Source organism: Dama dama, chromosome 30, assembly GCF_033118175.1.
Source record: "Dama dama isolate Ldn47 chromosome 30, ASM3311817v1, whole genome shotgun sequence".
Lineage (NCBI taxonomy): Eukaryota > Metazoa > Chordata > Mammalia > Artiodactyla > Cervidae > Dama > Dama dama.
Genome location: NC_083710.1, coordinates 23,295,592 through 23,315,932, shown reverse-complemented (window position 1 = coordinate 23,315,932; position 20,341 = coordinate 23,295,592). Strand labels below are relative to the sequence as shown.

Below are 20,341 nucleotides of genomic sequence, written 5' to 3'. Positions count from 1 at the left end.
GTGTCCTTCTGTTGATGGTTGTTCAACACCTAGTTACAATTTTAGTGCTCTCATAGGAGGAGATAAGTGCACGTTCTTCTACTCTGCCATCTTGAACCAATCCCCTCTTTATTCTGTGCTCTTTGATTTAATGATTTCCTTTCTAGATGTTTATCCTAATATTTTAAATGACATATATATATGAGCATTCCTACAAGAGGACTCATTAAATCAAAGTACTATATGAACATTGAATGTTAGTATTAATAGAAATTATATTCAAAAGCTTTTCACCAGAGTGGGTGCTAATTGTTAACAAAGGTATTTCTTACCAAGTGTTTAGCACAATACTTTTACACATAGTAGAATTAAAACTATTGAGTGGATCAAGCTCACATTCAAGTGAGAAAAATTTGTTTTCATGATGGCATGTAAGTCTATACAGAGGAAAGGGCTCCTTACTATGCCTAGGAAAAGAGGAAAACAGGCCTCCAAGAAGAGGTGCAATTGAAAGTGGGTCACCCATCTTCCATCATTATCATCAATGATAGTTATGGAGTGACTTCCATGTGCCAGGCAATGTGCTGAGTATTTTACATTATCTCCTTTAATTTTCACATATCCTATAAGGGAGATATATTTATTATCCTATAAAGGATATTTATTTATTATCCTCATTTGATAGATTAAAAAAGCTGAGGCACGGAGAGTGACCTGCCCAAGCCATATAGCTAGTAAGTGACTGAGTTGGGACTAGAAATCAAGCAGTCTAGTCCAATGCTCTAGTCTGTTCCCACCCAGCCACCTGCCCCAGACTCAGCGCCTCCATGCCCATGTGCTCCAAGTGTGACATGAAGGTATACTTTGCAGAGTGGGTGACCTCCCTGGGAAAGGACTGGCATCAGCCTTGCCTGAAGTGTGAGAATGTGGAAAGACACTGACTTCGGGGGGGTCATGCAGAGCATGAAGGCAAGCCCTCTTGCAACCACCCCTGCTACACAGCCATGTTTGGACCCAAAGTCTTCACACACAGTGGAGCTGAGAGCCACTCTTTCAAGTAGACCCAGGTTTTGAAGATCCCATCTTCAACTGCCCACTGGGCTGCTGCCCTCCAGGCTGATGGCAGGCCTTCCCCATAGGCACCTGGGGCTCCCCTGCAGACTCCCATCCCCTCAATAAACCCAGATACTTGGGGAGAAAAGAAAGACATCAAGCAATCTGATTCCATAGCCCCATTTTTTTTTTTTTTTTTTTTTGCTACATTGGGTCTTCATTGCTGCACATGGGCTTTCTCTAGTTGCAGTGAGGGCTACTCTCTACTTCCGGTGTACAGGCTTCCCATTGCAGAACACAGGCTTAGTAGTTGTGCTGCGTGGGCTTAGTTGCTCTATGACATATGGGATCTTCCGGAACCAGGGACCAAACCCATGTCCCCTTCATTGGCAGGCAAATTCTTAACCACTGGACCACCAGGGAAGTCCCTCAATAGCCCCTTCTTGAATGCTTTATGTGTTCATGAAGAAGAGAAAGGGAAAAGAGGCATTGAAGGTAGAAGGAACATACACCAAAGCACCAACTGCATGATGTTGTTTAGAGAGCAGCAAGTAGTCAGTGTGGCTTGAGCATTAAGGTACGGTTGCCCAAAGATGGCATGGTGGAAGGCCAGAAAGATAGACTGAGTAACATATTTGACTAACATATATTCCCTATATGGAATTTCCAAACAGGAAGATGGCTATTGCTCTGGCATGAGGGTAGTCCCTGATTTCAGTGTTTTGTTCATGGCAAGCGTGTCAGGCTTTTTTATCCTTTCGAAACTATAGCATTCAGTTCTGTCTTCAGAGGATACTGTTCTGGTGCCAACCAGATGGAAGCCTTCCATCAGTAAAGTGTCAATCAGTAAGCCGAGAACATTAGTTCCGTTGGCCAGTTTTCGGTTATCGGGTTTTATGGAGACATACCTAGGACACACAAAAATGTTCAATTACAAAACATCCTTTTAATAACTAGCAAAACTAAATATATATATTTGATTTATAACTTCAAATAAAGGCATAATACCACTTTTCTCAAGTTTTTTTTAAAGATTTCATTTATAAATCTAAGCCAATAATTTCAGGCTACTGAAAATAGAGACCCTACTATAATCTCCAAAGTCATTTTAATTCTACATTTAGTAATATAGTTAACACTGATGAAGTCTCACTAAGCAATTATTTTCTGGAGCAAACAATTTCATCAAACAATTAAATTAGCTTGATTGTTATATAATGTAATTTTAACTATGTCCAATTTTTCTTTTTGACTAAATATTGTTTTAATTAATTGATTCAATCATTTTGATAAACATTTGATACTTTTACAGTTTCCCCTAGATCTAATTTTACTCATTATCAGCACTGACATTAAAAGTTTTCTCCTGTGACTTTCTGTTATCGAAAGCATTTTTTCAGGTGAGGTTTTGCAGATATTAAATGTCAAGATTTTATTGTCAATTTTCCTCAATAACTGTCCATAGTTGAAGAGTAAAACATAGGATCTAAAAGGACTCTAGAGTCAAAATGACAAAACTTCCTATTTTCTAGAAAACTCAATAGAATTGATACACATAAATCAAGAAAAAATATATACCTTAACTTTTCAGATTGACTGTGCTGTGCTGTGCTTAGTCGCTCAGTCGTGTCTGACTCTTTGCGACCCCATGGACTTAGCCCGCCAGGCTCCTCTGTCCATGTGGATTCTCCAGGCAAGAATTCTGGAGTGGGTTGCCATGCCCTCCTCCAGGGGATCTTCCCAACCCAGGAATCGAACCGGGTCTCATGCACTGCAGGCAGATTCTATGCCATCTAAGCCACCAGGGAAGATTGCTTTAATAATGTCAACATAATACATTGCTTTAATAATGTCAATATAACATATCCACAAAGATACAGCTGTATCGCCCCTTCTTTATCAACCATCCAGGATGTTTTTTATGTCTTTGTGTCCTCCCACATGACATGAGTTTGAGCAAGCTCCGGGAGTTGGTGATGGACAGGGAAGCCTGGCGTGCTGCAGTCCATGGGGTAGCAGAGTAGGACACGACTGAGCAACTGAACTGTCATCCCACCATTTGTTTATGAAATGTGGAAAAAAAAAAAAAAGGCTAACTTAAATTAGTTCCAGGCTGCCATCTAAACTGTCTGTGATTTTATGGGATAAAAAGAGCCTTGGGGACACCCCTAGCCTCCTTTTAATTATGATTGATAGGCTGGTTATTGTAGCTCACATTTAGAAACTCATTCTAGACAAAGAAAAGAATTCAATAATAAAATGTAAGAATTATGAAACTACAAAGTACATACCCAAAAAATGTTTATTATGTTTAATACAGCAAATTTTTAACATTAGTAAATGACTTCATCTACCTACAAGCCCCAGATCTTGATTGTAGAGCCGAGAAACATTTGTCAAAGAAAAAACGTTACAGAACATCTGACAAAATTAAGATGCAAATAGTATTGTTGTTGTTCAGTTTCTAAGTTGTGCCCAACTCTTTTGCAACCCCATGGACTGTAACCTTCCAGGCTCCTCTGTCCGTGGGATTTCCCAGACAAGAATACTGGAGTGGGTTGCCATTTCCTTCTCCAGGGGATCTTCCTGACACAGGGATCGAACTCACTTCCCCTGAATTGGCAGGAAGGTTTATCACTGAGCCAAGTGGAATGTACTTGCAAGAAATCACTGGGCCTAAATATCAGATTCCCTAAGATGCCAAATTGAGAAATGGAAGATTTCAAGGCACAAGAAAAAGAGAAAAGAAACCAATGGGAAATGGAAAATCAAAACTTCTTTTAAAAACTTAAAAGGCAACTACACGTCTCCATTTGAGCTAGCTTAAAAAGGAAAAGATAGAATATGCTACCAAAGACTCTAGAATCCTGTGACCATAACTTGAGCTTGATAATGTGGTATCATATGAATGGCCCTCTACAAGATGCATGCCAAATATTTTTAGTACTATGAACTTAAAGAGATAATAACTGAGCAACTTGCTAGGTTACCAAGACCTCAAAGTGATAAATCACATCAGTAGAACGTAACTGAACAGCTGGATGATATATCAGGCTCTGAGGAGCCATTCAGGCTTACTTCTCCACTTTTCACCTTCAAAAAAAAAACCTGAATGGACAGATTCAGACCAAGGAGTGAGCCGGAAATAAAAATGATTACCAGCTAAGTAGGATATACCTAAGGTGGGCCTCTTAAGACCAAGAGTTTTCATCCGATGACCTAAACTCCCAATAATGTCACCGGATTTGGGTTATCTCGGTTCAGTTCAGTTCAGTTCAATTAGTTGTGTCCAACTCTTTGCGACCCCATGGACTGCAGCGCTGCAGCCAGGCGTCCCCGTCCGTCACCAGCCACCTGGAGCTTGCTCAAACTCACGTCCGAGTCAGTGATGCCATTTAACCATCTCATCCTGTTGTCCCCTCCTCCTCTTGCCTTCAATCTTGGGTTATCTTCCTCTACTCGGAAATTGGAATTATAGAAGAAAAAAAAAAGGTCACGAACTACTTATCAGCTGAAAAAATTCTAAACTTCAAACACTGAAAAGAATACTATTTGGTGATGCAGGAAAAAATCTCATCTTAAAAATAGCTTCTAGTTTTAGAGTTATCTATTTTGGAATTTAATTATAATGCCATTCTCTTATTAAGATGAAAAAAATCTGATTTGTAAACACAAACAGTAAACGAGAAGGGGGAAACTATTGTCATTGTACACACACAAATATCCCAACGTGAGTTTCTGTTTTCCAAGATTACATTTTCTCCAAATGTATAGTTTTTAAAGATCACTTAGTATTTCCAGGATATCTTTTTACCTTGCATGTTTGTTTTTGAAATCAATTATACCATTTTTCTTTATGTTTTTAACTTTTTATAAAGGGATCCCTGAAGATCTTAATCACGCAGATTTTTAAATGAAAACTGGTAATTCCCCTTCTGTTTATTTTAGTGTCCTACCAATTGTGCACAGAGGTATCTTAAAACATTTTGAGGTGAAGATAGGGTCTTAGGTTTTCTCCACAATCAGCATGTTAATTTAACTGGATCCCTTTCCCCGAAATGACATTTCATGAAAGACAGGAGATTATAAAGTGTGAATACTTAAGAATTGTCATACTGTCCAGGGTTTTTAAGCTGGTATGCAGGACCACGGGGTATGTTGTGGGAGAGGTAAACACTGTTCATTCCTGGTGTCTACTGTAAAAGTTAATATCCCAAAATATGTCTACCTTTACCCCCAAAAAAGTATATTTTATTTAAATACTATCAGTAAAGAACATATACAGACTTTTTTTCCCTCCTGAAAATTAAAGCCAGCTTTCACAGTTAGTAAAATAATAGTGGGACCCCATTAAGACATTTTTAAGGGGGAAAAGAAGTGTCCGTGACAGTAGAGTGAAAATCAGCCTGAGGGTCCAGCCAAGAATAACAGGGGGAGAAAGTGAATAACTGACTCAGAAGCAACTATCCTTAATATACTGACAGCCTATCCCAATATTTTGAGTTGTGCAAGAGTGCCAACGATGTAACCGGAGACCAGATTTGCCATGGGATATATCTGCCTTAATGATGTTTAAGAAATAAAGTGGAATGGAGAAAAATTAGTAGCCAAATCAGAAGGGCTGAAAGAACAAATATACATAGAGTGTAAGGAAATCAGGACAAACTGTTGAGCCTTTACTATATGCCAGCAACCAAAAGAAACCCTTGGGGTAGAAAAAGGTATCTCATTCCATGGGAGTGGAACATAATCTATGAAATTATTTCCTCCTCCAACTTGAATGACCATAGACCCAGTTTTCCCTGGACTATTTTGATTTATTCCTATTGTCCCATGTAATAACAATTCTTTCTTTCACTCTGAAAAGTACCCCAATCTGGACAATAATTATCTGGTCATTCCCCCCAACTCTACTGATTACCTCCCCCCCTCCAAAAAAAAATTATTTTCAGTCATCATTTTTTCTAAGAAAATTCAGGCATGAGAAAATTTCAGTTTTGAGGGGAAACATTAGGAACTGGTATAATAGAATAGAGGCTTCAAAGTACAAAATACCTGATTCCTGTTTGGTTATCAGTAGTGCTGTCAGAGCCGCATTGGAAAACCAGGTCATGGTAAGATGGTCTTTGTGGAGGCAATGGAAGTAACGTCATCTGAGAAGGGAAAGAGTTACTACTCGAGGCTGGTGCAGAAGGTTGTTCTATAAACACTGCAATCCTCCCAGTTAGCATCTCAATTGTTTTGCTGCAAGAGCCAAACACCCTGAAGAAAGCCTGAGTATTTCGGCTTAGGAAATGTACCTCCACAAGAGCAGGTCTTGGCTGTAACATGTGTTCTTGGTTTAAGAGATCCACCAGAGGATTGAGTTCATAGAATAGAGCCTCCCTCTGAAGTCTAAGATGGTCTGAAAAATCAGTGGGTAGCAGAAGTTGGTGGGTTCTCAAAAAATCTAAGATGAAACTAAATAAAACACCATCTCTGTCCACAAAAATCTGGCCACCAACCATCTTGAATTCTTGGTCTCTGCCATCTAACATTCTCGTCAACCGAGAGCCAGGAAACTGCTTTAAGGTGGAAGACCTTGTGGTGAATACCTTCCCTCCCACGTTCAAAGTGACCAGTTCCTGACCACTCATTCTTCTCTTGCTTCCAACTGAAGGCCACAAACCATCAGACACAGCCTTGGGAACCTGTAAATCAACCTTAACCACAATGTTAGTTATATATGATTAAGAAATCTAGGGGAGGGGAAAAGAACAAAAACAGAGACCTAGATTTCCAGGTAACTACTGTTAAAGCAAATAGTGTGTCCATAGCTGTGTTTACAGATTTGAGAGTTACTTGGGAACGTGCAGTATACAAAATGAAAAAGCAACAAATGAGAAACTGGATAGTTTAAGGAAACTGCCAACAGGTCTGAGAACAGGGAGCAAACAGTATCCCATTTAAAAAGAAAAATCCTTCATGAAAACCTCTTGTAAATATGTATTAAAATATATTCTGGAACCAGAAAACCATTCAGCCTCTCCACAGCTCGTATCTACTCTTGAGTCATGACAGAGACACTATTTCTAGAGAAACATCTTAATTTCTTACGACCCCTTTAGAAATTTAGTGTCTAAATCCTAGATTGACAGTTGGGGATGAGGCAGTCATTACCTCAAACAGCAGCTTAAGTTGACTACTCTTCTCGTAACTGCAAAGGTTCTTCTGTACTTGAAATTTAGTTGCCACCTTTTTTCCCATCCCTGCTTATATTACCTCCTCTTAACCAAATTAATGTACTGGGGTGAACACCCTCTGGACTGTCAAGGAATGTCTTGCCCCATGACAGAAATAAGTATGACTGAAAGAGGTTCTAAGTCACTTCCTGTTTTCATCTGAAGCCTAAACAAGGTGAAAAAAAATTAAGTGTTTCTGTGGGAGATAGGGCATCTTTATCTCATGTGAGCAGACAGGATAGCACTCGTGTTTAGCTGATTACTTTGTACTTTGTAATAGCTGATAGACTGCTTCATCTGCTGTCAAATGAGTCTCACTAAAGTTCTTTAAACAAGTGGACTGGTTGGTTGTACAGTTGCCATTGTATTTTGGAACAACACTTAGTTGCCAGTAAAAAGGAGGCCTTCCCATTTCCTGCTTTATCCATGTGTTCTTTTTAACCCGTGCCTTGGCTTGCACAGTCTACTAACACTTCTTTAGTTTACCACCAAATTCCTTTGGTGATAATTACAAAACTTAAAAGCAGATAAAAGGCAAGCTGAAATAAATCTCCACCCACCTGTCAACTTAGCATAAGAAAATGCCAGTTTTTGTTTACATGAGATTTACATTGTATTGAAAAAGGAAATCAACCCTCTGCAGAAAAAGCTGCAAATTCAGTCCATCTTATCTTATTCCTTTTTTAAAGAATGTTCACTCTCAAAAAACAAAAAACAGTTGCTTTACAAGAGTAGTCTTTATTACATGCTTAAAAACAATCATTATTACACTGCCTCATCAGTACAATATTAAATCATGTATTCTCTTACCCTCTCCTTTCATAGCACAAACACAACCGGTACTGGGGACAGGATGCTAATTTCAAAAGCACCTTAAAAAGGAAGGCGGGCTGGAGACTAGACTATTAAATTTCACTTTTTTCTCTTTATGCTACCTAATTTCAACATGTATAAGACATTATTTTTGAAAGGAATACTTTTAGAGGGCAATATCTGACTGGAATCTTAACCAAATCTGAACTACCACTCTATTCTAACAAATTTCTAACAAAAGACACAGAACTAAGTACTTGAAACAGATTTTATAAGAGTTTATATTTGCACACAAATTCTGCCACATTGTTCAGCACCACCAAAGTAAAACTCTTCAATCTTTCACTGAAAATGAAAAGCCCATCTGTCAACTGTTCCCAGTAAAAAACTGATTGTTCTACAAAATCAGCTGATCTAGTCAGGTAGGAACTAAAGTTTGAAAGATTATCTTTCCAAGTTGCAATTTCATCAAATACGGACCATTCTAGGAATATGGCGGGACTGAAGAAAACGAGAAGGCCAAGCAGAATGACCACCACAAATAACGGATAAAGTCTCCAGGGAATCTTGCTAATGAACGAGCCAGTGTCTTGAGGCAAAGACAGTTTATCCACATCCACTAGTTTTATGTCTTCCCACTGACTGGTATCAAAGTTCTTCATCAAAGGGCTTGAGGGCAAATTTGAGGGAGGCAAAGGAGTTTCCTTGATGACTTTTATTTTCTCCCTGAACTCCTGCATCTGTTGCAGAAATATGATGGGTTCTGACACGTCTTTGAAAGCCTCAGCAATGTTAAAGGCCATTCGCTGTTCTTGCAAGATGGTGTTGAGTTTGTTGATCTCTGGGTCATAGGCCTGCATCACTGCAAGTTTCATGGTCTCAAAGTCAGACAGGATTTCATTCTTCTTCTGATCTAACGTGTGTTGTAACTTCTCAAAAAACTCCTTCACTTTATCTGAATCTTTAGTCAGCAACTGTAGAGACTTCCTTTTGCTAGTTTCCAAGGTATCCAAGCGAGAAAGGGCATCTCCCCGACGCCAGGTCTCAAAGCTCTGGAAGAGGGACTCAAAGGCGTCCCTTTCCTGAGCATAGGCATCTTCGATAGAACAGAAGACGTGCTTGGTGTGCTCACCCCGAGTCGCACAGATGCCACAGATCAGCTGCATGTCAGTCAGGCAGAAAATGTTGAGAGGCTGTCCCAAGTGTCCTTTGCACACTGGCATTTTGGGAGAGATCTTAATCTTGTTATACTTTTCCACAATACCCTTCAGGGAGTAATTAACCTGCAGGCTGTTGACTCCGGTTGCTGAAGTTTCCTTCCGGCACGTGGGGCACTTAAATGGGGAGGATCTCCACAAGGAATTCCGCACATTCCCCTCTAAGATCCCTTCTAAGCACTTTTTGCAAAAGTTGTGCGAGCAAGGCAAAACCCGGGGATCATCAAACAGACTGCAACAGATTGGGCACGTGAGGTCTTCTTCAAGCAGCTCCATCACATCTCCTACCAGAGAGAGAGAAACATTTTATTCTATGCCAGGAATCCCCTCCATTTGGGCTATGAAATAATTAGAAGAAACTAACTTCACGGTCATTAAAAAATGCTCTTGTCACAGAAATAACCAGTCAAACAAAGAAAATAAGAGAAATTTGGGACGGGAATGCACACCAAAGCAGATTTCATCTGCTGGGACTAGAACACACTCCTTATCAGTGGGGCTCCCGGTACACAAGGCCTTTGTGTGGGCTTTCCAACACAGTCATTGGCTGAGACAGGGCGAGGACGAGGACAACTGCAAGTTGAGCCAGCAGGGCCCAAATGCTTGTTTTAAAACCGAGCTGACTACTAGCTGTCAGAAACAAAGCCACTCAGTGTCTGAACAGAATGAGCTCTTTAGTCTGGGCCCACAATTATAAAATGGTATGCTATTTAAAGAAAGAAGCAGAGATATAAATCCAAGCATGTTCTCTCACAGAGACTTTTATTAAAAACTGGCACATTTTCCTATTTCAAAGGCAAGATTACAATTATTAAAATCAGGGGTAAAAACATAAAATGAGAGAGCTGCAATTCATTCTTCCCTAGAGAATTAAATGGATATTTTTTAAAACCACTGGGACAGTAATCAAAGCTGTTTGCACTGTCTGCAGCAATCAGTTCTCAAGATGCAGTGGGGAGAAACCTGGGCGTCCCTAAGGCTCTTCTAGGGCACCTGTGAGGACAATACTATTTTCATATAATACTGAGATGCTATTTACCTTTGGCACAGTGTTGACACTGCACTGTTAAGAAAGCAATGGTTAAGAAGATACGGCTGGGGCCTTAGCAGGAACCAAACAAGACCACAGGTAGCCCCAAACTGGATTCCTAATGTATTCTTCAACACCACATACTCACAGTTGGGGCAAAGGTGAGGGCAGCCAGGTTCATTTTAGAATGTTCTTAATGAAAGAGTAAAAATTATTCATTTTACTAAGTCTTAATCCTTGTGTACATGTCTTTTTAAATCCTTCATATAACAAAATATGAAGCAACCACAAAGTATTTCTATTGCATACCAGCAGATACTGTCTGGAGGAAAAGCAATTAGGCAATTTAGCCACACGCTAATCAGCTGCTTTTTTCAGGGAACACCATTTCTATAATTGAAACAATGAATGACAAACTATGGCTGTGGAGACTTAGGTATCTGGCAGACAGTTTTCTGAAAACAAACAAAATGAGCCCATCACTTCAAGGGAAACAAATGACAGTGTTTCTTGCCAATGATAAAAAGTTGAATTTTTAAGTGAAAACTGGATTTTGGCAAACATAGTTGCCACTTAAGAGCTTGATAGCTTACCATTAATTAAAGACTTTTCTAATGAAACAAGTGGTAATATTAACATGCGTATTGTTTTACGACAGAGATCTTTATATAATGAAATATGTCACTGGAGATCTACTGGAGAAGGAAATGGCAACCCACTCCAGTATTCTTGCCTAGAGAATCCTGTGCACAGAGGACCCTGGTGGGCTGCTGTCCACAGGGTCGCACAGAGTCGGACACGACTGAAGAGACTTAGTGTGCGTGCGTGCATTGGAGATCTACATTACACAGAGAATTAACTGGTTCAAATCACCAATGCATGTTACAGGTAATGCCTGGGTAAAAGATCAAAAGACCAATATGTTAAAAAAAAATATGATTTCAGATTTCATACTTCAACTAACTTTTAAGAAACTACCACTTGTTGAGTTTTGGTATGGTATCAAAGAAGAGTGATAGTTTTCTGAAAAGGCCATTAAAATATTCCTCCTTTCACCAATTACGTATCTGTGCCAAGCCAAATTGGATTTTCTTTGTATATTTCAACCAAAATAACTGATTGTAACAGATGTAATGCGGAGATACATAAAAGATTCCTCTTGTCTACTAAATGGCGATTCTCGACAGAGATCTCTAAATATGTAAAACAAGGCCACCCTTCTCACAACTGTTCTGAAAAGTTATTTTTCACAAATTATTTATGTTAACATGTGATAGGTTTAGCATTGTCATTTTAAATGAATTACCTTAAATTTTTTTCTCAGTTTTAATTTCAAATACACATGTAAATAAAAGCTCTTGGGAGCCTCAGCTTTCAAGTCTAAAGGGGTCCTGAGACCAAAATATTTGAGACCTTAAATAGAATACTAATTCTAGAGAACTAGAGAATACTAATTCTCAATTCAAGTTTATTCTTTTAAAATGTATACTTTAAAACTCTTATCCCTAAAGTTTTACAAACAAAAATAGCATTAAATAGTCACCATTCAGTTTACTAAGATAAACATATCCTTCATAATTTATCACATTACCACCAAAGTAATAAATAAAATTTATAAATAATAAATAAAATAGAGTCTACTAATCTCTATGTCATCTTATAACCAAAAGTAAGTAAACACTTTTGACGGTAATTTTAAGAATCACAATTGGAGCTACAATGTAGAAGACTTAAAAGATAAGCTGAACTTGCAGGACCAATTAGTTTATGGTCTTAGGTTGTGAGAGATATATGTATAATAAATATATAATACATATATATGTGGAACTGGGGCTTCCCTGGTGGCTCAGTGGTTTGATCTCTGGGTCAGGAAGATCCCCTGGAGAAGGTAATGGCAACCGACTCCAGTATTCTTGCCTGGGAAATCCAATGGATAGAGGTGCCTGGTGGGCTACAGTCCATGGGGTCACAAAGAGTCAGATATGACTTAGCAATTAAACAATAATAATGTAGAACTAAAGTAGAGTATTCTGTCAAAATTTAGTGTCATATGGCAAAAATGGTGATGAGCTTATTTTTCTGAAAAATCTTTTGTGACATGACAAATCACTCTTTGAAAAGCACTGGAAAAAGAATGGCTTCAGAGACTGAGGTTAGTGTGCTGAAAGGTTATCAAGCAGTTAGAAAACATTCTGACTCTTTAGAGCAAAGAAAGAAAACTTTTCATGATCCTCCACCACTAGTCTATCACCTCCCCTGCTCTCTAACATGTTTCACCTAGAATTATATTTTGGAGTAAGCAGTAGAAACAGGAAAGTAGTGGCGGCAGCATTCAATAAAGTAAACCTAATTTACTCCTCCTTGCCAGGTTAATATTTCCAGAGAATCCTATCTAAGCATGTTAAATAACTAAAAGGAAGAACAAAAGATACTAAGTTTTGTCATGAGAAGGAGAAAAAGGCACCCAAGACAAAGAAACTTTGAAGAAAACTGAGGATACTGCAATAGCGGCCAAGAAGAATTTTAAGGCAATCAAGTGTGATTTAAAAAAAAGGAAAATGTCACACACAGGAAAATTTAGAAATAACAGTCATCCCAAAGCCATAATCAATTTACAGCTCTTAAAATGAACCAGAGAAAAACGTTACTATTTGGAAAGTCCCTTTTCTAAAAAATTGCATCAAAACCATAGTAGATCCTGTTGTTTCACTTTTAGTGATACAACTTATAAATTTTAGTTCATAATTTAAAGATTTTCATTTTAATCCACATTAAAACAATTTTCTTTTCTTAGCTTTATACTCAAAACCTTTATGTCAAAACTCTGTGACCACGTCCCTAGCTGACTTTTAGAAAAAGCTGAGACATATTAGCCTAACAACCCAAGAAACCATGGCAAGTTTGCTGCCTCAGAAGTTTTAAAGGAAAACAATAAGGTTTTTAGCATAAGAGAAGGGTATGCTTCACAGTAAAGGAACTTACAGATTCTTTTTTAAAAAAGTGTGCTAACACATAAAAATCTAAATAAATCACCTGAGCTTACTTCTTTGATGAAACTAAAATATATATCCCCTTTGTGTGGGGACAAATATAGATGTCAAGAAACTTTATTATGTGAACAAAATTTCTGTTCACCAGTCATAAAATTTCAATTTAACCAATCTCAAATTAAGTATAAAAAGGCAAACAAGTTTTCCAAGATTCATTTCTTCTTTTGAATTAAAAACTTCCCAAGTTCCGTTTATTTTGGCTGCTCCACGCAGCTTGTGGGATCTTATTTCCCTGAACAGGAACTGAACCTGGGCCTGCAGTAAGGAAATCACAGAGTCCTAACCATCACACTGCCAAGGAATCCCTAAAAACCTCCCAAGTTCTATACCAACAAAGAAAGTAGCTGAATATATAACTAGTTACCTACCACCTCCTCTGGTTTTCAACTTCATTTGTCTACTCTATTTATACTTTAAAATATATTTAAAAATATATATATATATTTTTTAATTTATGGAGAATAAAACTCCTTTTGGTACATAATTCTATGAGTTTTGACAAATGCAGTTGTATAACACCACCACAGATTTATTTTTAAGCAAACTTTCAAAATATCCACTCAAGGAAGACTACAAAAACTGTTTGATCAATACTATCTTGAGTGGGCATATATTACTAGCAACAAGAGTCTTTAATACAACAACTGGAATATTTTAAAAGATAGAAAAGCTAACAGTTACGGGCTTCCCTGATGGCTCAGACAGTAAAGAATTTGCCTGCAATGTAGGAAACCCAGGTTCGATCCCTGGGTCAGGAAGATCCCCTGGAGAAGGCAATGGCTATCCACTCCAGTACTCTTGCCTGGAGAATTCCACGGACAGAGGAGCCTGGCAGGCTACAGTCCATGGTGTCACAGAGAGTCGGACACGACTGAGGACTAACACAACCCAAAGGAAAGGAGTCATAAAACAGAAGTAAAAGTTGACTTCTCCCTCTTGGAAGCCTTTTTGTTTTTATATGATCAACTCAAAATGATTATAAATGAAGAGGTGTTCATTTTATTCACTCTTAAAAGGTAACTTTAATAAAACCTTTTCATTAAAAGAACCTTTCCTATTAAATCTTTGCACTTCATTAGTTGACAACAATATAAAGTTCAAAATAATATCCATGATTTTCTTCCCAAATCCCATTAGAGAATAAAAAGATTATACCTTTTATCTTAGAAATTTAAACCTAATTTCCATCCTGATTTGAGACATCTTTGAATTCAGAAATTTCAAAGCAGTATGTAAATACCTAACAAGTAACTAGATAGAAAATACTGAAACTCACTTCACAGACAAAACTAAATTATGTGAACTCTACTAATCAGCCAGTCATCAATCAACCTTATTTTGGAACAAAGTATAGAATAAAAGAGCTCACCTTTTAAAAAACTATGTCCTCTCATACAACTAGTTAATCTTATTTCCAAGTAGTATACTGATAATTTAGTATGAGATCCACTAAATGGTTTCTTGAAACTTACTAAAGATGTATTAACAATGATTGAATCTAGGTAGAGGATGTAAGGATATCTACTGTAGTATACTTTTAATTTTCAGTATATTTGAAAATTTTCACGAAAGTTGGAAAAAAAACTCAACAGTGAGACCAGTTGTAAGAAAATCATATTGAGCTAAAAAGGTAAAACTTCAGAAACACTAGCTGACTATGATAAAGCTTCATAAAGAGCTTAATCTGCTATAGTATTTTTTAATCTTTTATAAAATAAAAAGTATCTTATTGGAAATCTCTGGACCCAGGCCTGTGAGGAGACTGACATACTAATTTTGCTCTCAACCTATGACCTTGGACAAACCACTTACACATGTTAGTTTTTCTCCTCATTGAAAAACTTTTGAAAGTTATCTAATAATAATACATGAAAACTATTTACCAAGTTGTTTTTTTTTAAAGTACTCTTTATCAGTGTGTTATTACACTTCATTCTGGCTTTTAGAGACTGTGCCAAAACATGATCCAAACAGGATAATGTGAGATTAAGAGAAAAACAAAATTTCTAATAACTTAAAAAAGGAATATGAAAACATACCATGTATAGTATCTAAAATAGCTTATCTAATTGTTACATGACCCTTGCAAACACTATATAATTTACCTTTGTGTCCATATAAGACATAAGTAACCTACCTTTTCTGGCATTGCCTAGAATAAGTAGCAGTAATAAGTAATAATAAGTAAAACTTCCCCCACAGTATTTCTAATAGGATTCCTGATTAGGACAAAATGAACCTAGTATAGAAGGTCTAGCAGCTTGGAAGCCCTACCTAGTCAGAAACTTCACAAGTTTTTGGACTAAGATGACATCTCAAAAACCAAAAACTATGTCATTACCTTCATAGTCCAGACAAACTTGGAAAAAATTAGTTTTTTCCTTTCCTTCATTCTCTTCTCTATGCCACTCTTTTTCCTTGACTCTTTTGTTTATTCTTCTTTTAACTCATCTTCCCCATTCTACTTCAAGGAATATAATCTTTTTGATTTCCTCTTATCTAACACCTTCTCTCTCTCACCTGATAGTCACCCAAGATATTATTCTGTAATCCTGTTATCAGTAGCATTAAATCAATAGTTCTAGGATTATGAGCTAGATCAGGTATCACTATCCTATTTATGAACATCTATGAGGACATCTAATGGCATGGAATCCCATTCTCTCCCACCCAGATGAAATCAATTAGAATAAAATGAGGGTCTGAATTTCAAGGAAACATAACATATGGCCTAAATTATTCTCCTAGTCTGGTACCAACCAGACTCAGATGATTTATCTTTACCTGTTAAGAGTTAAAATTAACTTTAATTGGAACTACCGACAAAGGTTTTATGAACCAGACATGTCTGGTTTCTTTTCTCCCAAATAAATGTAAACAGGTTTAAATGAAGGTGACAAAATTTTACCCCTAGAACAAATCTTCTTTCACAACAATAAACTTGGCAATCATTAGCCTAAATTATTATCCCCAACAGATTGTTATCTATTAAACGTTTTCATCATCTAGCCCTGCATTTGAGGTTAATGCCAGCTTTCAGAAAACTACTGTCAATTCAGTACACAGCAAGCTAAATCTATCTGGGAAGTGAAATTACTTAGTGTGTAATACTGTGCCAAGAGAAAAAAGGTTATTTTGTGGCTAACTGATCAGTACTACCTACCAATAAAATTGGTCTGAACCAAGTTCCCTTTGTTCAGTGTAGAATTACATACACATTTTATTCTAAGTAAAACTCATCTAGAAGATATTTCAAACAGAAAGCTAATTATGCTAAACTTTAAGCAATTTCCAGGTTGGCTATATTCTATCCACTCTGTTGACAGTCCTCCCTCCTATTCAGTATCTGCACATATTCAGGAGAACAAAGAAAGAGCTCCTCTGGGAATTTTAAAGGGGTGGCCAGGCTATTGCCAAATAGGATACACTTGTGCTTATTCCACAGGAAAGACAATGATTTAAACTATCAGCAAAAATTTTCAGTTCAACTTTTCCTTAGAAATGTATCTACATCTATAATGCAAATGAATTAGAAAGCAATCCACATTAAGGGAATTTGCTTGGATTCCCTTAAGAGCTTAACTGGAGTGTAACTATTCTATATGTCAAAGGACACCTATTTTTTGCTTAACTGTTAGGGGTACTATTCCTCTAGTACCTAAGAGTTTCAAGACAAGGTAACGGCAGTAGTGATGTCTTTCACGAATACAAAGATGGATAATCCAACGATCTAACGCTGTTTTAAAAGATGAAATACTAAGTCAAAAATCAATTCCTGCCCTAAATTCCAAAATACAGCACATTTACAGAGGTATTATCATACAAGGTGTAATAAATGCCTTACAAAAGGACACAGAAAGCTGACACCAGATTAACGTTGGAGAGGTTATCCATACAAGTGGATTTTGTTTTTCTACAATTATAATTTGTGATTACAGAAAATTCAGGAAATATAGAGAAAAAAATTACCCATGGTCACATTGCCAAGAAATAACCATTATTATTATTTTGGTGTATTTTTTCTAACATTATTTTGGCATATTTCTTCCAATCTTGTGTGTGTGTGCACATACACTTATTTTAACAGGACTGGTAGCATAACACAACTCTGTCCACTTTTTCCACTTGTTTTATTACTTGCATTTCCCCTGTTGTTCCCCTATTCTTTCAAAACATGATCATCTATCTTATGGATATGCTATTTCCTACTTTTTATTTTGGGGGGGTTATAACATTTTAATGAACAATGTAGCAAAGTCTTAGTCCAACACTCTAATTATTTCCTTAGATGGTTCCTTTAAGTGTATTGTCAGGTAAGTCAAAGAGTAGAAACATTCTCAAGGCTCTTGAAAAGACCACCAAGTTTCCCTCTAGAAAAGAGTATACCACTTTCTGAACTCTGACCAATGATGCATGATGATGCTCCACCTCTCCAAGTAGTTCCTGACCTTACAACAGAACCATACTTTTATAGAACTTAGTAAAAAAAGAAAAAGGCATACTTTACCATACCTACCTAAGTTTAAAGTCTAAAACAGTTTAAGGCAGTTAATATTAGTATGTGTCTGCATATTACCAATATATAGTATATGGTGCTAAAAGTTATGGGATAAGAATAAAGCAAATACTGGGCTTAACAACACCTTAGAGGTCATTTAGCTAAACACCTAACTTTACCAGTGAAAACACTGAGCCCCACCCTGCACTGTTCACAGCAGGCAAGGCATAGGGTCTGCGCCGCCCAGTTATGGGACTTCAGCACTGTCCGAAAAGTGGGTCAAGAATTCAGGATCCTCGCTCATTAAATGGAGACATTTAATCATGAGTTCTCTAAACCCCTTCTAAAATGCTATCATTTTTACAAAGTAGCTTGTAACAGGTTCTCCATTGAAGGAGGGTAAAGAGCACTGAAACTGCATCTAACTACCTAGCTTTCCAAGCACTAGTTCTACCCTTCATGGAATCAGGATTTTTACAATACCTACCTCATAATGTTCTTGGAAAGATTAAGTAATGTGTGACAATCTTGTAAACTATTGACCTATATCAGTGTAAGGTGATTTAATTAACATATGCGTGTATAGATACGGTATGGTTGGATGGCATCACCGACTCAATGGACATGGGTTTGGGTGGACTCCAGGAGTTGGTGATGGACCAGAAGGCCTGGTGTGCTGCAGTTCATGGGGTCGCAGAGTCGGACACGACTGAGCGACTGAACTGAACTGTAACTACTCATTTACAGTGTTATGTTAGAGCATGAGTGTATTAACCAAGAAAAGTCCTAAGACAGTTGGACTCTGTTGAACTATAATTTTAAGGGAGGGCAAAGTAATTGTTACATAGCATAGCAGGTGCAAAGCACCGTTGGTGGAGATGGGCATAGCTGAACAGCTCTGGCAGAAGTAGGGCCAGGTAACCAATACATGTAGGGAATAAAAATAACCTGGTGTTACAGAAAGACTTGCCAGAGAGGCTTAGTATGTCAGCTAGTGCAAAAAAAAAAAAAGACAACAGTATTTTTAGGGAAAGACAGGAGAGTATGAAGAAATATATCTTCTTACTGTGCAAGACAGAAGTATAAGCAGTTAATCAACAACTCCATCAAGTTCTACCAGAGGCACTGGCTATGTAAAAGAAATTCTGCTTTTAAAATACCTATTATATAAAGGTCTCTAGGGTCAGAAAACTCAAGCCCTGTTGTACAAACCCAAGCAGCAGTGACACAGGAAATTGGAAAAAAAAAAAAAAGACAAACCCTATTTAACAGCAAAAGTTGTTGTAGCCTCTTTTCCTTTGCAATACAAATCTTTGGATTATGTTTCAAATAACTGTCATATAAAGAATGTCTAAGTACTGAATCTATTTCTCTGGGTTTTGACAAAATATGAAAAGAACAAAGACCATTTATGAGGGTGGGAACACATACACTCGACAGAGATCGATTTTGAAAGGTTCTGGGCCTGAAGAAATTGGGTGCTTTTTTGCTTAATGTAGGGAAAAGTATTGTAGCTTACCTCTGTCACTTGCAAGCCAGGAGTACTGGTCGGGGTTACTGTTTCCCAAGGCAAAGCAATCAGGTTTTGGTTTCTTTTTTCTTCAGGTCGTGACTGGTAATCAAAACGAGGTTACTGCAAATAAAGAACAAAGAAAGAGTGTTATACGTTTATCTGCACAGGATCCTTAGTCTTGACCCTCAACGTTTTTTTCAATCATCTCCCCCCGCCCCCAAAGAAGGCCAGCCGGCAAGGACCTGGTGAAAAAGCCAGGAGCCTGGGAGAGCCTGGCGATCTTTTGTGCTAAGGAGCTTCACGGCGAGGTCGCCCTCCCCCGGCACCAGGCACCTCCCCACGTTCAGTACCAGAGGGTGGTGGTCGCGCGCTCAGACTCTGGTTCACCGTCGCCTCTTCTTTTGTAGGCGATCCCGAGGAGCCGGCGGTGAAGCCAGGAGCGCTGGGTAGCGGAGCAGATTTCCTGGAGCCCGGCCGCGCTGGCCCGGCCCCCGGCCCCCGGCCGCCCACCCGCACGCCGTTCCCCCCACCTCCGCTTCCCGGGCCCGGCTGCTCTCCGCGGGGACCCGAGCGCAGACCGAGCTCTCCGCCAGCCCCCACGCACGCAGGTGCCCGCCCAGCCAGGGCAAGTCCCCACCCCGCTTCCCCAGGAGAAGCCGGCCGGCGCGTACTTATCTCGGACCTCCGGGGCCGGTGGCGGGGAGTCGCCGGGAGCCGCGCAGCGGCCAGTCCTCCGGCCGTGGGTACCGCGCGTTTACGAGGCGGGAACGGCTGCAAAATGGACTCGCGGCGCCGACCGGCCCCGCCCCGACGCCCTCCTTCCCCCGGCACCTCGGTCCGCCTTCCCGGCCGAGCCGCGCCTTTGTTCCGCCTCCCGGGGCTCGCCTTTCCCCGGGGGAGGGAGGCCGCGGGTGAGGGGAGGCGGGAGTCCTTCCGGTATCTCCAACCGCCGCCTGCAACTGCCTCC

General features: G+C 38.8%; 2 protein-coding genes and 1 pseudogene across 7 annotated transcripts; 1 reads left to right on the top strand and 2 right to left on the bottom strand.

Moving 5' to 3' along the window:
• Positions 1-806: 806 nt before the first annotated feature.
• LOC133049130 (cysteine-rich protein 1-like) lies at positions 807-1,040 on the top strand (annotated as a pseudogene).
• A 242-nt stretch (positions 1,041-1,282) lies between these two features.
• Positions 1,283-7,844, bottom strand: KCNRG (potassium channel regulator). Of its 2 annotated transcripts, XR_009691219.1 has the most exons (3): positions 6,088-7,844; positions 2,611-2,825; positions 1,809-1,940 (listed from the first exon to the last, which is right to left on the bottom strand). XR_009691219.1 is itself a non-coding variant. In XM_061133039.1 (2 exons), exons 1-2 carry the CDS (start codon positions 6,666-6,668, stop codon positions 1,715-1,717), a joined length of 807 nt encoding a protein of 268 aa, XP_060989022.1. In that variant the 5' UTR covers positions 6,669-7,844; the 3' UTR covers positions 1,283-1,714. The 2 variants fall into 2 exon arrangements, 1 of the variants encoding a protein (XP_060989022.1); XM_061133039.1 differs by lacking the exon at positions 2,611-2,825 and having other exon boundaries at positions 1,283-1,940.
• Positions 7,845-7,971: 127 nt separating this feature from the next.
• On the bottom strand, positions 7,972-20,198 carry TRIM13 (tripartite motif containing 13). 5 transcript variants are annotated; one of them, XM_061133038.1, is made up of 4 exons: positions 20,046-20,184; positions 19,617-19,816; positions 19,381-19,494; positions 7,972-9,567 (listed from the first exon to the last, which is right to left on the bottom strand). In XM_061133038.1, the coding sequence occupies exon 4, from the start codon at positions 9,557-9,559 to the stop codon at positions 8,336-8,338; it is 1,224 nt and encodes a 407-aa protein (XP_060989021.1). In that variant the 5' UTR covers positions 9,560-9,567; positions 19,381-19,494; positions 19,617-19,816; positions 20,046-20,184; the 3' UTR covers positions 7,972-8,335. The 5 variants fall into 5 exon arrangements, with proteins under 5 accessions (XP_060989021.1, XP_060989017.1, XP_060989020.1 ...); XM_061133034.1 differs by having other exon boundaries at positions 19,725-19,816; XM_061133037.1 differs by having other exon boundaries at positions 19,725-19,816; positions 20,057-20,179.
• Positions 20,199-20,341: the final 143 nt, after the last annotated feature.

Coding starts and splice junctions, on each gene's coding strand:
- KCNRG (XM_061133039.1), bottom strand. CDS start 6,668: ATGAGTGGTCAGGAACTGGTCACTTTGAACGTGGGAGGGAAGGTATTC. Junction 1,941..6,087: donor GATAACCAAACAGGAATCAG/GTATTTTGTACT, acceptor TGTGTGTCCTAG/GTATGTCTCCATAAAACCCG.
- TRIM13 (XM_061133036.1), bottom strand. CDS start 9,559: ATGGAGCTGCTTGAAGAAGACCTCACGTGCCCAATCTGTTGCAGTCTG.